This window comes from Meleagris gallopavo, chromosome 1 (genome assembly GCF_905368555.1).
Source record: "Meleagris gallopavo chromosome 1, MGAL_WU_HG_1.1, whole genome shotgun sequence".
Lineage (NCBI taxonomy): Eukaryota > Metazoa > Chordata > Aves > Galliformes > Phasianidae > Meleagris > Meleagris gallopavo.
Genome location: NC_139404.1, coordinates 38,567,643 through 38,583,534, shown reverse-complemented (window position 1 = coordinate 38,583,534; position 15,892 = coordinate 38,567,643). Strand labels below are relative to the sequence as shown.

Genomic DNA, 15,892 nt, shown 5'->3' with positions numbered 1-15,892 from the left:
AGTGTCAAAGGATAAACTACAGTATGTAGAAAAGGAAGTTAGGTATTTGGGACACCTAGTCTCTGAGGGAAAGCGCAGAATAACCCCAGAGAGAATTCAAGGAATTATCGAACTACCCTTGCCTGGAACAAAGAGGGAATTGAGGAAATTCCTAGGAGTAGTAGGATATTGTAGACTCTGGATAGAGTCATATGCTCAGAAAACCAGAGGATTATATCTTAAATTATTAGATGGAGAGCCCAACATCCTTGAGTGGACTGTTGAGGAAAAAGAATTAATAAAAGAGCTAAAACAAAGCTTAATTACTGCTCCAGTCTTAGCTCTTCCCGCCTTAAATAAACCCTTCCAACTCTTTGTCACTGTAGATAAAGGGGCAGCCTTGGGAGTGCTAACTCAGGAATGGGGAAATAAACGCCAACCGGTGGCCTACCTATCTAAGCTGCTGGATCCAGTGTCTCGGGGATGGCCAGAGTGTATCCAAGCTGTAGCAGCAACTGCCCTCCTGGTAGAGGAGAGCAGAAAACTGACCTTTGGGAGACAACTAGTGGTTACGACCCCACATCAGGTGAAGACCATTTTAACTCAGAAAGCTGGGAGGTGGTTAACTGACTCTAGAATTCTGAAGTATGAAATAATATTAATGGAGAAAAATGATTTAGTATTTGTTACTAAATCTTGCCTAAATCCAGCCACCTTCTTGTGGAAAGGGGAAGAAAAAGAGGAAAATATAGAGCATAATTGTCTGGATTTAATTGAGTATCAGACAAAGGTAAGACCTGACCTGCAAGATACCCCTCTTGGTGAGGGAGAGCTTTTGTTCATTGATGGGTCTTCAAGGGTGGTGCATGGCAAAAGATACAATGGGTATGCTGTAGTGCAGGGGGCAGAAGGAGAAGTAAAAGAGATGGGCCAGCTGCCTAATAATTGGTCAGCTCAGACATGTGAATTGTATGCCTTAAATCGAGCCCTTCACCTCCTTAAAGGAGAAGAGGGAACTATATTCACAGACTCAAGATACACATATGGAGTGGTACATACCTTTGGGAAAATCTGGGAGGAACGAGGATTAATCAATAGTAAAGGAAAGGAATTAGTTCATGAGGCACTGATCAGACAAATTCTGGAAAATTTACTGTTACCCACTGAAGTTGCAGTAGTGCATATAAAAGGACATCAAAAGGGGAATTCGATTATTGCTCGTGGAAACCGAATAGCAGATAAAACAGCCCGTGAGGCTGCTTTACACTCAAAAATTATCATGAACTATCTCGTGCCTGAGGTGCCTCCTCCTTCCCCAGGACAGGTATTCAGTGAAAAAGAAAAGGACACTTTTAGGAATTTGGGGGCCATAGAATCTGAAGGGAGATGGATCCTCCCAGATGGGAGAGAATTGTTAAACAAGGCAGTAACAAGGAAAATTTTAAATATCTTGCATCAAGGAAGTCACTGGGGAGTACAAGCTATGTGTGATGCTGTACTGAGGAAATATGTATGTGCAGGGATATATACACTGGCTAAACAAGTCTGTAGAGGGTGTGCAATATGCCAGAGGGTAAATAACAAGGTCATTCGTAGTCAACCTGCAGGGGGAAGGGATCCGGGGATTCGACCTTTTCAAAGTATTCAAGTAGACTTTATGGAGCTCCCTAAAGTGGGAAGAGTCAAATACTTACTGGTTTTAGTAGATCACTTAACTGGGTGGGTGGAAGCATTTCCATCAACATCTGCCACCGCAAATATAGTAACCAAGGTAATTTTGGAACAAATAATCCCTAGATATGGGGTGGTAGAGCACATCGATTCAGATCAAGGTAGTCATTTTACATCACAAGTTTTACAGAAACTAATGCACACTCTAGAGATTAAGTGGGAGTTTCATACCCCCTGGCATCCTCCATCATCAGGGAAGGTGGAACGGATGAATCAGACCATAAAAAGACACCTAACTAAGTTAGTCTTGGAGACTCGATTGCCTTGGACCAAATGTTTGCCCTTGGCACTTCTCCGAATAAGGACAGCGCCAAGAAAAGATGTGGGGGTTTCTCCATATGAAATGTTGTTCGGATTGCCATATCTGGGAAAGAAAAATGAGATACCACAATTTGAAACTAAAGATGCATTTCTTAAAAACTATATACTTGGGTTATCCTCCTCCTTATCAGCTCTCAGAATCCAAGGACTATTAGCACAAACCCCGCCTCTGGAATTTCCAGTTCATCCATTTCAAGGAGGGGACTGGGTCCTGATCCAGACGTGGAAGGAGTCAAAACTACAGCCTGACTGGGAAGGACCATTCCAAGTACTTCTAACGACTGAAACAGCTGTGAGGACGGCTGAGAAGGGATGGACTCACTACACTCGGGTAAAAGCATCTACTAGCCCTGAGGCATGGGAAGCAGTTGTCACAGAAGAACCTTTAAAGATAAAAATTAGGAAAAGGAAATTGTGAAGTCATTTAAACTAATCTTTAACTTGCCTTCAAATAAGTAAAATTGTTATATGTAAGTGAAAGCTGGGGGAGGGGGGTAATATAGCTTATATAGAATTAATGCCTAAAAAGAATTTCACTGTTGTGGTAATTATTAGAAAAACCTAAGGTTTGACAACAATGCTGGGGAGGGACCAACTTATTGTTTTGATCTTGATAACAATTTATTTCAGGGAAAGCTTTAGTCAAGTGATGGCTTGGAAAAAGATGACCTCCAGAGGGGATTAGGGGGATACCCTGTTAAGATTTGGGTAAACGTTACAAGAAAGGAAGTACCCCAGACTGTTACATTTGATGCTTGCCAGGTAATAGCCTGTGGAAGTTTAAGTACTCAACGACAACTGAGTAATGAAAATAAATATCTCTGTCCTGAACCGGGTATAAATAAGGGATTCCCCTGTAACAGATGGAATAATGTATGGTGGACAACTGCCCATCGAGGTTGGACATATATACCTGGAATATTTGATGCTCCATGGGCACATACATTGAAAGATCGAATAAGCATGTTTAAAGGGACTGCACAACCAAACTGTCAATCCTTACAATGTAACCCAGTGACAATAACAATTAACAAGGCTGATAATCTTATTAATACTACCTTTGGCCTTGGGATAGACATGCGTGGGAAAGATCCAACAGCGAGATTCCGGATAGCTGTATGGGATATACTCCCGGATGACACCCAGAAGGTTCAGGATGAGGAAAAACTTAGTGAGGGGGTGAAAAATCTTCCTAAAAACCCCAAAATTGTGACAGTTAAAGAGATAAAAGATCTTAGACAAACATTTGAAATTGAAACAGGATATGGAGATGTTAATGCCTGGGTAGAATGGATTAAGTATACTGTCCAGAGTCTCAACCATAGCAATTGCTATGCTTGTGCATCTGGACGGCCTATAGCTCAGGTGGTGCCCTTTTCTCTGGGATGGACCAAGGATCCCCAGGGGATGCAATGCATAATTGCCCTGTACCAGGAGAAAACCGCATGGGGAAATGAAACCTGCAAATCTCTCTCTCTTGTTCTCTCCAATGTCTGATACAGATGTCCAGATCCCTCCTGCATTCTCCACAGCCATAGGTAACCATACAGCCTGCCTCTCACGGCAGGGTGTGAAGGCTACCAGGCCAATAGGGAACTTTTCCCTATGCAGTGAGGCTTTGAATGTTACGAAAGATTTGTCAGGAAACTATTCCAGATTAGAAATCCCCAGAGCGGATCTCTGGTGGTACTGCGGGGGAAGGCCTTATGGTCCACTCTCCCATCCAATTGGGCAGGCACTTGTGCACTTGTTCAATTAGTTATACCATTCACCCTGGCATTTGAAAAAGGAATTTCCAAAAATCCTGGAAGAAATAAAAGAAGCTTAGGAATATCATTTGATGATTCAATCTATGTAGATTCAATTGGAGTGCCTAGGGGTGTCCCTGATGAATTTAAGGCAAGAAATCAAATTATTGCGGGATTTGAGTCACTGTTTTGGTGGGTAACGATTAACAAAAATGTAGATTGGATTAACTATATCTATTATAACCAACAGCGATTTATAAACTATACAAAAAGTGCCATCAAGGGAATTGCAGAACAATTAGATGCCACAAGTAGAATGGCCTGGGAAAATAGGATTGCTCTAGATATGATGTTAGCAGAAAAAGGAGGTGTATGTGTAATGTTGGGTACTCGCTGTTGCACCTTTATCCCCAATAACACAGCTCCAGATGGCACAATAACAAAGGCATTGCAAGGACTTACCACCCTTGCTGACGAATTGGCAGAGAATTCAGGAATAGATACCTCTATCACTGGATGGTTGGACTCCTGGTTTGGTAAATGGAAAGGGGCAATTATATCAATATTTACTTCTTTGATTACAGTAGCAAGAGCCTTAGTAGCCATCGGGTGCTGTGTTATCCCCTGTGTGAGAGGACTGGTACAGCGATTAATTGAGACAGCACTATTAAAACAAACACCCAATGAACCACCACCGTGCTTGGATAAAATAATGGTATTAGGGGAGATGGGGAATGAAGAAAATGAAGCAGAGGAGGAGATGTATACGATAATGCCTTAAAGAACAACAACAACAAATTTTTTTTTGCAGAAATCAACAATGTATAAAGAAGAAAAGGGGGGAATTGTGAGAATTGAATGTTGTTTCTGCATCAGAACAAAATAAGAATTTTGTTAACTTCATGGTCTTTACCGTTTGGGGTTTTTGTTTTATAGTTCATTTCAGGGGCCTTACTACTTTATTAGAGTTCTATAAGTTAAAGTAATATGTATGTATATATGTATAGCCAACATTGAGAATATATGTCACACATTGCAACAGTATTCTGCCAATTTAAAAGGACAATTCACTACATGATAGGGGGAATGCCTGGAGAAGATCGGACATCTCCCCTCCCCTCCGTACTCTTTGTTTAACAGGAATTCCAAGCAAACCACCTTATCAATAGGACAAGAAGAGCACTGAACACCAGATAACGATCCAATTAAATCCTCTGATAAGATTGTGAACCCGGAGTACCCAGCAAGTGGGGAAACGGGGGAGAAGGGGGAGGTAAGGGAGAGAAAAAGGGTATAAAAGTTGTCATGCTGTGTCCATAGGTGCGCTCCTGCTTGCGGGACGCCCGCCATTGCAATCGCGAATAAAATCTGCTTTTATCAGAGATACCGTCCTGGCAAAATTATTCGGATATTTCCAACACATGCAAGCACCATGAATCTACCAAAAAGCACTGTGAATGGTGAAGTGAACTTCAGAAATTATACAATTGCTTCTAAAACTCTTTCTCTGGAAAGTTAGTCAAATAGAACAAAGTGACTCTTCACACCTTCAGATTAGGCATTTGAAGTACCTGTAATATGCCTACAAAAAGAATTGCATGTTAATGACATATGCTTACTATGCCTGCCTTTACGTTTAGAACCAAGTAGGCTTTTTCTAGTCATAAATTACATTGTTTAACTGGAATCTGTTTTAAAATCAATTCAGTTAACTCAGTGCCTCTGATTTCACTGACGCAAATCTAACAGGAAAAAAACAGGTTTAAACTAATTAAAGAGGCACTAAGACTGAACAGAATCCTGTTTTTTTTCTGTAGCCTGGAAAAATGCAGAGACAGTCTGAATTTATTCAAGAGAAACTTACAAGTGACTATATAGGAGTTTGTTCTTAATAGAGAGGGAAGATAACTAGAACTACTGGGACAGTTTTCTCAGTCTTGCTCCTGTTTGCATCATGTCTCACTGAAGGTCATTTGTTCTCATGAGCATTAAATTCAGAAACCATTCCTTTAAAATTTCCATTTCAATGCATTGTGAATCACTGTCACTTACCAAGTGATACAGTTTGGGATTGCATGAAATTGCTTCCAAAAGGGAGTAATGCCCTGGCAAGTTTATCTCATTTATAATCCCTTAAGTACTTCAGAAGAAGCACACTGAAATCTCAGAGAGATGCTCTGTTCATTATCATGTTCAGAAACTGATATTGCAGCTAGCATAAGAAGGCCAAAGACGGCCTTTAGCAGCTCTGATGTCATATAGCATAACAAAAGGCTTCTCTCTTCCCCAGGTGTACTGCCTCCAGCGTTCATTGTGCATCAAAACTACCAACAATCTCATAAGAACAAGACTCTTTATCCATAATATTATACTCCACAGTATGCAGCCACAGCCATGGGTAATTGCTGTAGACATTTCTGTTATGCAGTCAGCAAACTTGTACCATGTTCATTATAGCCATTGTTCATTATAGCTGAATTTATCTTTAAAAAAAAAACCCTTTTTTAAAACACTGTCTCTTTTAAACTATCTCTCATGCTTATACTTTTATCTCATTTATCATCAGGAAAATTCTATGCAGTGTTCATTTATGTCTGTGTCCACTTTGTGAATGTAGTTGACAAGGAGCCCCCAGCAGTGTAGCTGTTGATGTCTGTATGACATTTCAGTACTGAAGGTACTAAGAACCTACAGTCCTTTCAGGACTATGACTTTCCTTCTCACCATAAAGACATAGAATCATTTTAAGTTGGGAAAGGTCTTTAAGATCATCAAACCCAACCACTCACCTAACACTGAAAGTCCACTGCTAAGCCATGTCCCAAGCTCTTAAAAACCTCCAGATATGGGGACACAACCATCTCCCTGGGCAACCCATTCCAATGCCTAACCACCCAGTACTGTGAAGAAATTCTCCTTGATATTCAGTTTGAATCTCCTGTGGAGCAACTTGAGTCCATTTCCTCATGTCCATTCTCTTGTCACCTGAGAAAAGAGAGCAACATCCTCATCATCACATCCTCCCTTCAGTTAGTTGTAGACAGCATTGAGGCCTTCTCTTGGCCTCCTCTTCTTCAGACTAATCAGTCTTGTATTTCAGCCCCTTCACCAACTCTGTTGGTGTTCTCTGCACATGCTTGAGCAACTCATTATCCTTGTAGTGAGGGCCCCAAATCTAAACACAGTTCTCATCAGGTGTGGTCTCATCAGGGCAGAGTACAGAGGGACAATCACTTCCTGCTTCCCTAGTCCTGCTGGTCATGCTATTTTTTGATACAAGCCCAGTTATTACCTTTGGCCTTCTTGGCCATCTTTTATTTTCTCTAAGAGATGTAAAATTAGAAAAATATATTTCCCGTAAAATTTTATTCTGATAATGACATACAGGAAAGAACTGGAAGGACTGTGATCATATTTAGCCCCCAAACCATTGTCATGCAAGCCCAAGTGCTCTTTACCTTCAGTATAGCGCCTTCTTGCTTTTATTGGTAATAAAAATTTCCTTACTGAATTTAGCAAGAGAAAAGCAGACCTTCAATGGAATAGCTCATCTAGAAGCATTTTTTTTAAGGTCAGCAGCAATGAAATGAAAAACATACCTGCCGTCATTGATACCGTATCAATACACTTTTTTTTTTTTTAAGATCAACCTCTGCAATGTAATGGATACCAAATCACTAGTAATATATGTTGCTTCAAGTTCTTCCTATACCTGACAGTGTTTCATTACTGATGTTAGAACTTAATTAGTATATAATACAGAGCATTGTCACACGCCATTTTGCTTCTGTTATTAAAATAAATTAGAGATGGTTCTTGAAACTTGGATGAAACTGTCACTTCCTGTGGTCTAAACTTATTAAGCTATCTTCTTGGAAGAAAACAATACAGCCATATCAGCAAGGCTGACATTTATTTTAAACTTCTGCTCTAAAAAACTGCAGTTAGCAAGGTCAAAAAGCTTTGGGTAAATTATGGGACAAAAATTCTTAAGATGATTTGCAACAGTGATTTGTTATGGAGCCAAAATTGTATTGTCAAGGAGGAAGCAGATATGTAGTGAATATGAGCAAAATACAGTACATCTATTTTACATGCTGTCAAGTGTTAAAGGCAGGAATAATTCACAACTGTACAAATACCCAGTTCTGAAACTGTAGGAATGATTTCCTCTTGTGTCAACCTTTGAGAAGAAATAGCTTTGCGTATGACTAGTGTGTGGAGAAAACTATTTTTTTTTTTCCTCCCTAAAATGGGAAATGATTGTCCCAAGTGTAATTAAACTGCAGCTAGTAACTGAGATGCATAAGAATAAATTCGTCTGAAAAGAATGAGTCTAAGTATTTATAACTATCTCCTCAGCGAATCTCCTCTGAGATTACCTCTGCTCTTTTCCAAGCAATGGAGGATACACAGGTCTTTTTTTCTTTTTTGCACTCTACAGGTATACAGGATATCCTGTGTAGCTCCTCATTACCCTTGAAGAGCTATTGCAGAATGCATCAGAAGGAGTTGAGAGAAGTCTCTGAGAGGCTTGAAGACAGCATGGACATGCAAGTTTGGATGAAAACTTCATCCTGAACTCCCAAAAAAGAGAGCTGAGAAATCTCCTTTCATCTGTAGACCCTTTGAGGAGATTTGCACTTCAACCTCACACAGTGCATGTTGAACAGACAACTAAGATGCCAGTTCTAAAAATGTTCCTTCCTTTTCTGTATTGTTAAGCTATTGCTAAATAATCTAGTAATTCTCCTGAAAGTCGACATGCAGTACAGGAAAGCAAACTCTCAGAGTTCCTCTTTGTCATTTCACCAAAGCTCAGAACAGAGCCCCCAGGGAAGCAGGATGCCTGAGCTCTGACCCTGCTGGAGCAGAGTGGAGAGACTGAGCTGTGGTTGAGTCACCCCATTTGAAAACCAATCTATATCTAATTAGTGAACCCTTGCAATAGCCCTGGGAGGTATGTAAATATTGCTGCTCTGTTATACAGGAAACTGAGATGGAAGGGGATGAATTCTTCTGTGTTATAAAAAATGCCATTTACCAGTTAAACGAAGGCAAATTAGCCACTAATGTGCTTTGATTGTGCCTTATAAAGTACAACTTATACCCCACCTGATTATAATTTCAGTTTACATGCTCATGCTACAGAGTATTTTTTGCATTTACTTTTTTTTTATCCAGTATTTACTTTTTTTTTTATTCAGTTCTTTACAGTTTTATTAACTTTCACAGCCTACTAACATCAGGAGTGCTCTCCATTCCCAAACCAAAGGAAAGTCATTGGCTTGCTGGTAACTAGGCATCTACTCACTCCTAATTCCTGGGAAGTATGTAATGCAAGATGAAATAAATAACATCTCAACACAGCACAATAGAGCAAGTGAGGTGCAAATATAGGTACACTGGTAATGTTTATGAGTGGAGGGTGGAGGGGGCTTTTCTTGGCTCCTTGTAAAGCAGAATATAAAAACAAAATCAATACAATAGTATGGAGGAAAATTTTTTGTGCTCTGAATAATATTGGACTCATCAGTCTCTTGGTTGATTGTGAATTTGGCTAATCAACTTACTGAATGATCATTTGAGCATTTTGAAATATATTTCTTTTAGGAAGCAAAATAATATCTGTTGGTGTTATTTTCTTGGGGCTATGTGATGAATCCAGAATCAGATTCAGTAAGAACAAGAATGCTTTGCTGTTAAGATGACAGTGCTGCATATATAATTGTGTGAGAATACCAGGTGTTTCTTGACATTGCTCAGTCCAGAACACCATATTTTTTTTGCACTCTCTCCCTTCATTATTTAGTAAAAAGAATTTTTTTTTTCCTTTGAGTGAATTTCACTTGAATATAACTAGAAGATTCACAACTGATTTTGAGCATCTCGAAGGAACCTATTAGACAAATAAAGTGCACTTTGGGGTTTCCATATTGCCGAATTGAAGGGAAGACATTTTCAAATTGGTACATGCTTGGGAATGCTAATGAGCAGTCTTGGATATATGACTAAAGAGAGGCGTTAGAATGCTAGTGGGGTAGTCATCTTCCCTAGGCTGTCTGCCTAACAGTAGGTAAAAAAAAAATATTTTCATTGAAAAAGCTTCTTCCTCTGTACAGGGTTTTCCTGTTCCTTTCCCTTTTGTTAAAAAAAAACAACAACAACAACAACAACAACAAAAAAACATTTAAAAAACTTTAATGTTCCTTGTCCCCTTTCTTTTCCTTTGATCTAGTAATTGGGAAATAACTGCATATATTTTAAAATATTCATATATATCTTTGACACCACTGAAGTTTCCTCCCATGCATATAGTCCAGTCTATCTTATTACTGTTTTTATCTCTAAGATAAAGACCTTTAAGACTTGATGACAGCTCAACACCATTTAGTAAATCCCTGTGTTTTACTAGTGTTATGCTGGAGGTTCTTCCAAGTCTGAAGTATTCTATATATTTGCCTCCTTCAAAATGATGCTATCAACCTGTAAGACAAAGAACATCCTAAGATATCAACTGGAAAAGCCTAAATGTTTACCGGCAGTATGTCTCTTTTAGAACCCTTATGGTGAATTATATGCAGATATACAGATGGAAATTTTATTGATGCATCTATATAATCAATGTTATGAAAAGATAGGGTCCACATATGAGCCTGTAAAGAAATAAAAAATGAAAATGTCAGCATGGAAAAATGATAGGAAGATTTTAAAAATATTTATAAAACAGGAAGGAGAGGATTAATTAAGAGCATGGAGATTTTCAATTATCTTTATTAAAGCAGTTTATATTGATCAAACATTGGGAAAAAAAAATAAATGGACCAAAAAAAAAAAAAAAGAAAGAAAGAAAGAAATTAATACAAAACTGCTGAGTGAACAACAAAATTATAGTTTCTTGTTCCTGGACCATTAAAAAGAAAAACCTGTATCACCCAAGGTTAAAAGTGATGTAAAACTTCTAAGTGGCCATAACTGTTCAAACAGGAAGGAATGATGGAGTAGTTCAATTACACCAAACATAAATTAAATACATTTGTCAATGAATTCTAATGGCAGGATATAGTGACTTTTACTGTGCAGTCTCCAGAAGTTACTTCTCATGTATACTGACTGGAAGTTTGAGCAGTAATCATTATACGGAGGAATCTTTCAGATGATGGTATCACCTTGCAGTTTTCCTACAATAGGCTTTATAATGAGAACCATCAGTTCTTCTAAATATAGAATCCATACTTTGCTTTCAACAAAATGGTTATCTCATTATTTTAAATGAATTGTTTCCAAACTTTATTTCTTTGTATAAAAATATGTATCTGTCATATATTATGTTGTTGAATATGATTTTACAAACCATTAAAGATTTACACATCTGGTATTGCTTTCCTGAAATCTGTTTTAGTCATAATAGAAATGGTCATGTTAAACAGTCTTTTGAAAATGATCATGGTAATGCATCTAACTTTATTGAAGTTGTCTTATGAAGTTAAAATTATTTGCTAGTCTCTTTTCAGATCAGAAAACAAGTTCCTTCTGTCATCATTCCATTACTTTTTAAAAGAGATCTGACAAGCATAAACATTCTCCTTATCAAACTCCTGATTGAGAACTGAACTTCTGCACTGCCAGATAACTGCTTATCTTCAAGCAATATAGTATTCTAAAAATGTAGCTGGTTGCAGTTATTAAAAATTACATCTGCTGAAGCCTCAGAATACACCATATTTTATTACAAGACTGTGTCTTCTAGAAAGATACTTTCTAGTTTGGGAACTGCTGTATCACTGTTCAACTGTGAGAGTGTACAGGGTACTATGTGCACCCGCACACATATCCAGGACCTCTTACCTAACTAAATTGTTTTTGTAACATGATTCTGTTGGTGACTGAAGAAAAGAGACAATGAGACTAAAGCATGCAAAGATAGAAAGTGTTGCTCTTGAAGTACTAACTACCATAGGAGTTATCTTTTAATGTCTTATTATCTTTTAAAGTCAAGTTATTGTAGCCTTTGTGCTCAAATAGTGTTAATGCTATTTCTACAATGTCAAATTCTCAATTTAAAGGCATCAAATGTACTGTATTTGTATCACTAATTCATGATAACTAGAGCTAAAGCAAGGAGACTTAAAGTTCTAAGTCATAAGCATCAGAAATTATATTTAGGAACAGTAGAAAGTTCAGATTTCACTTCCTTTAAAGGTCAAAAAGAAATAAATAAAATAAGACACAGCCCTGAACTTTTATTAAAGCGAGATTTTGCCTTTTTATGGTATTTTTACCTGAGACCTGTACAAACATTAATAACATTTACGTTCTGTAGGCCTTACAGTCTCCATTTTACAGATAGAAGAAGAGGATTAGAAAAAGTTACTGTCTAAACTCTCAATGGTACTACTTAGATGCTACTAAGACAACATTGCTTTGTTTGAGGTATTACAGAATAAACAAAATTCCCAATAAATTTAACAGAAAAGATGAATAATCCATTACTAATGGAGGCAGATCTGAAGTTGCTGAAGATGCACCCTTAGAAATTAACCATCATGTACAGTCACTCATTGGCAATAGGAGTGGGACTAGAAAATTCTATTTGAATTTTTGTCTTAGAATTCACACTGAGGAATGATTCAGCACATAACAAACAGTGGAACAGATAGCGTACTCTCTGTATATACAAAATAAAGATTGATTTGCTGTTTGGCTTTAGTTTGCTTAGTGCAAAAATCAATTTAACCCAGATTATTCTGAATAGTCAGCCTCTTTGAAGCCAAGCCAGTTGAGACTAACCTAAGACAGTAGGTTAAGTCCAACAGCTTGTACTGGCTTTGTAAAATGTCAGTGTGTTAATTTTGCTCCTTAACTTGTATACAGAGCTCTCTTAAAAACATATTTTTATCTAGATCACTATTGTACTTGATAGAAAAAAAACAAAACCAAAACCATATATGTTTGTACCTTGCAACAGAATATGCTGTAGGTACACTTCAGCTGTGTCAGAGCTCACATATCCATGAGTATAAATGTAAGAAACACCAACTGCATCAGATTGATGGTGTATCTAGCCTTGTATTGGGTGTCTGGCACAGGTAAAATTACTTAGTAAGAACATGCAACCCTTACCATTTCCACTGCTGGTCTCCCAGCACTCACGATAAATTAGCGGGTGATGCTAGAAGGTATATGTGTGAGCATCCTGCTTTAGTATCTGTTTATGGATATTTGTTCATGAATTTATTAAATTTTTCATGAACTTTATGAGGGAACTGGGGTTGTTTGGACTGGAGAAAAGGAGGCTCAAGGGAGACATTATTGCTCTTTACAGCTGCTTGAAAGGAGGTTATGATGAGGTGGAGGTTGGCCTCTTCTCCCACATAACCAGCAATACAACTGAAGAGAATGGCCTCAAGTTGCACCAGGGAAGGTTCTGATTGGACATGAAGAAATACTTCTTTTCCTAAAGAGTGGTCATGTGCTGGAACGGGTTGCCCAGGGAGGTGGTGAAGTCACCATCCCTGGAGGTGTTCAAGAAATGTTTAGAAGTACATACAGTCGTGGCTTAGTGGGGAAATGGTGGTGGTAGGTGAACAGTTGGGCTAAATGACCTTGGAGGCCTTCTCCAACCTTGGACAGAAACTACCCTTTACTTTTACCAGGTCCTAGTTTAAGGCAGATAATTCCCTCAGTATTCATATAGACTCCCTGGATACACTCATGAGTTTCAAATAAGAGCTCTTTAAAAATGGTAGATAGGCCAAAGTGGTAGTGGTGTATATTTTATTGAAGCATTGGCTTTAATGTCAGTTTATCAGTTCCTTTTTCCCAAAGCTGTTTTTCACTAGAATATAATAATTTTGATCTCTTCATACTGTCACGGCTTCTTGGTGAAGCTTGAAAATTTCACAAGGCTAAATGAAATCTTAGTTTACCTTTAATAGACTCAAGCATCTCTAAGACAAATGTTGTTTAAATATGGAGCAGAAAAGGTCTCTCTGGAAAAAATATTTGGATCTCCAGTGAAGCCACAGCAATGTTTTCCATTTCTCCATTAATTCAATATTCAAGTGCCAGATTGAAAATGACTCCTGTTTTCCCTCACAAGGACTACATTAAAGTGAAAATGACTCTAAATTACAAGACAATAATTTATCTCAGGGTGTCTGCTACATTTTAATCCTACTTATGACTCTCTTTTTTTCTATTTACACCATTCTTTAGTGGCATTCATATGTGTTCTCAAAGTTGTTCATATCATGAAATTTCTGTGGTCAGCCTGCAGGGCAAAAGTATTCAAAGGTAGATGAATGTGGAAACCAAAAGTTTGTCTATCTTACCTGACATGCCTGATGACTATAGCATTTATACAAGTTCAGGTAAATCAACCATATTTGGGAGTCATACCACAGAATTAGTACAATGCAGCTCTTTCACAATCTTGAGAAGTAGTTGACTGTTCCTCAGCTCACAGCAGCACCTGTTCTAAATAAAATAATATCCTACTGAAGTAGTGAAATTTTACCAACCTCTTAATCTGTAGAGAAAAATGCCCCTCTTCAGCACAAAAAATGTAGAAACCCAAATAAAAATGGAGGAGAGAGACTGTGGGATATGATGTCAAGAGTATTCCTCTTGAAACTCTCAGGAACTGTCTACCATACACGCAAGCAGGTAAACCCCTTCATATACTTAGCTTCAATAGCCTCATTTCCGTCTTAGTCTTCAAAATGGGAGTATCCACCTATACACATATGCACAACACAAATGAGCCAAATCCTGTAGATTTTCAGGACTTGACATGATGGTGCAAAACTTGTTAATTCCTTATGTTTTTCTAACGAATGACATGAAAATTTCTCTTACATACTCCAGTACTAAAAGAGTACTCCAGTACTAAAAGTGCTTTCTCTTCTAAAAATACTTTTTTGAAGAGAAAGAGCAGTTCTTCAGTTTTCTAGCTACTCAAAAAATTGGAGAGGAAAGATGCAATTTTCTATGAGAAAAGAAGGATCAAATCATCATTTCCACCATTCCACAGGTGAAATGGAAAAATACAACATCCGTGAAGCATTAATTCTGTACTGAACCACAGTTTGTTTTGCCAAACATTTTGCAGAACTTGAAACACAAAAGCTGGAAAAACCAGTGCCCGGCACATGCCTCCATCCAAATCTTTTAAGGATTTTACGATAAATTTAATGTGGAAGTGCCGTTCTTAGTACTTTTTTGAGTAGGAAAATTCCCAAGGGGAAAAGGATGTATATAGTGAGAGTCAAATTAGAAATCATGTCAGAAGGCAGGACAGAGATTTCAAATTGATCTACTGAAGTCTAGAGAGTTTCTTTGAGTTAAAGCTAAGGGGAAAAAAACAAGAAGAGTAAAAGTGCACTAAAATTATGTGGAGCTGTAGAACGTAAATCCAATCTACTTCAGCAGTTTTTGTAGACAGTCATTTGGAAGAGGGATGCTATCACCAAGAATTCTTTAGTTTTCTGTAGCCTGTGGGGAAAAAAAAAAAAAAAAAAAAAAAAAAAGGGAGCAGCGTTTGTTGTTGTTGTTTCTGTTTGTAGTCGTTCTTATTGCTTGTTTCTTTACCTTAACTCAGTACCATGATTGCTTCCAAAGAGAGAAAATATGTTGTAAAACTGTAAGAAGGCCATGTTGATCTGGTCTGGTGCGCTTTCTTTTTTAGGGACAGCTCCATACTTGTTTCCTTTCGCTCCTGCTTCATAAATATATGATGATTTAAAATGTGCAATACGTGGACATTAATAAGAATTATGTGTAAGATAGAAGGAGGCAACAGGAGGCAGACCTCGCTGTGTAGAAACTGCTGAGTCTTAGAAATACTTAGGACCATATTTCTTTTCTGCTGTCACAGGTAACTGCTTGGAACTGTTCTCTCCTGAGGGTGTAGGTAAGGATGTCTATAGCAAGATAAGCTGGTAAAGGACGTGTACCAATTTTCAGTTAATGACACTAAAACAAGACTGAGCCAAAGACATAAAAGTTATGCTTAGTCTTGAATTTTCATAAAATTGATTCAGATAGTCTGACCTAAGCATTGTTATTAACATAGCTGAATTCAAGGAGCATATATTCAGAGCAAACTTTGA

General features: G+C 37.9%; 1 protein-coding gene across 1 annotated transcript; it reads left to right on the top strand.

Moving 5' to 3' along the window:
- The first annotated feature begins 2,994 nt into the window (after positions 1–2,994).
- Positions 2,995–5,161, top strand: LOC146545259 (endogenous retrovirus group FC1 Env polyprotein-like). Its single transcript, XM_085221759.1, is given in 3 exon segments — positions 2,995–3,497; positions 3,499–3,724; positions 3,727–5,161. Coding segments are annotated over 3 exon segments (1,563 nt in total). The 3' UTR covers positions 4,561–5,161.
- The last annotated feature ends 10,731 nt before the right edge of the window (positions 5,162–15,892 follow it).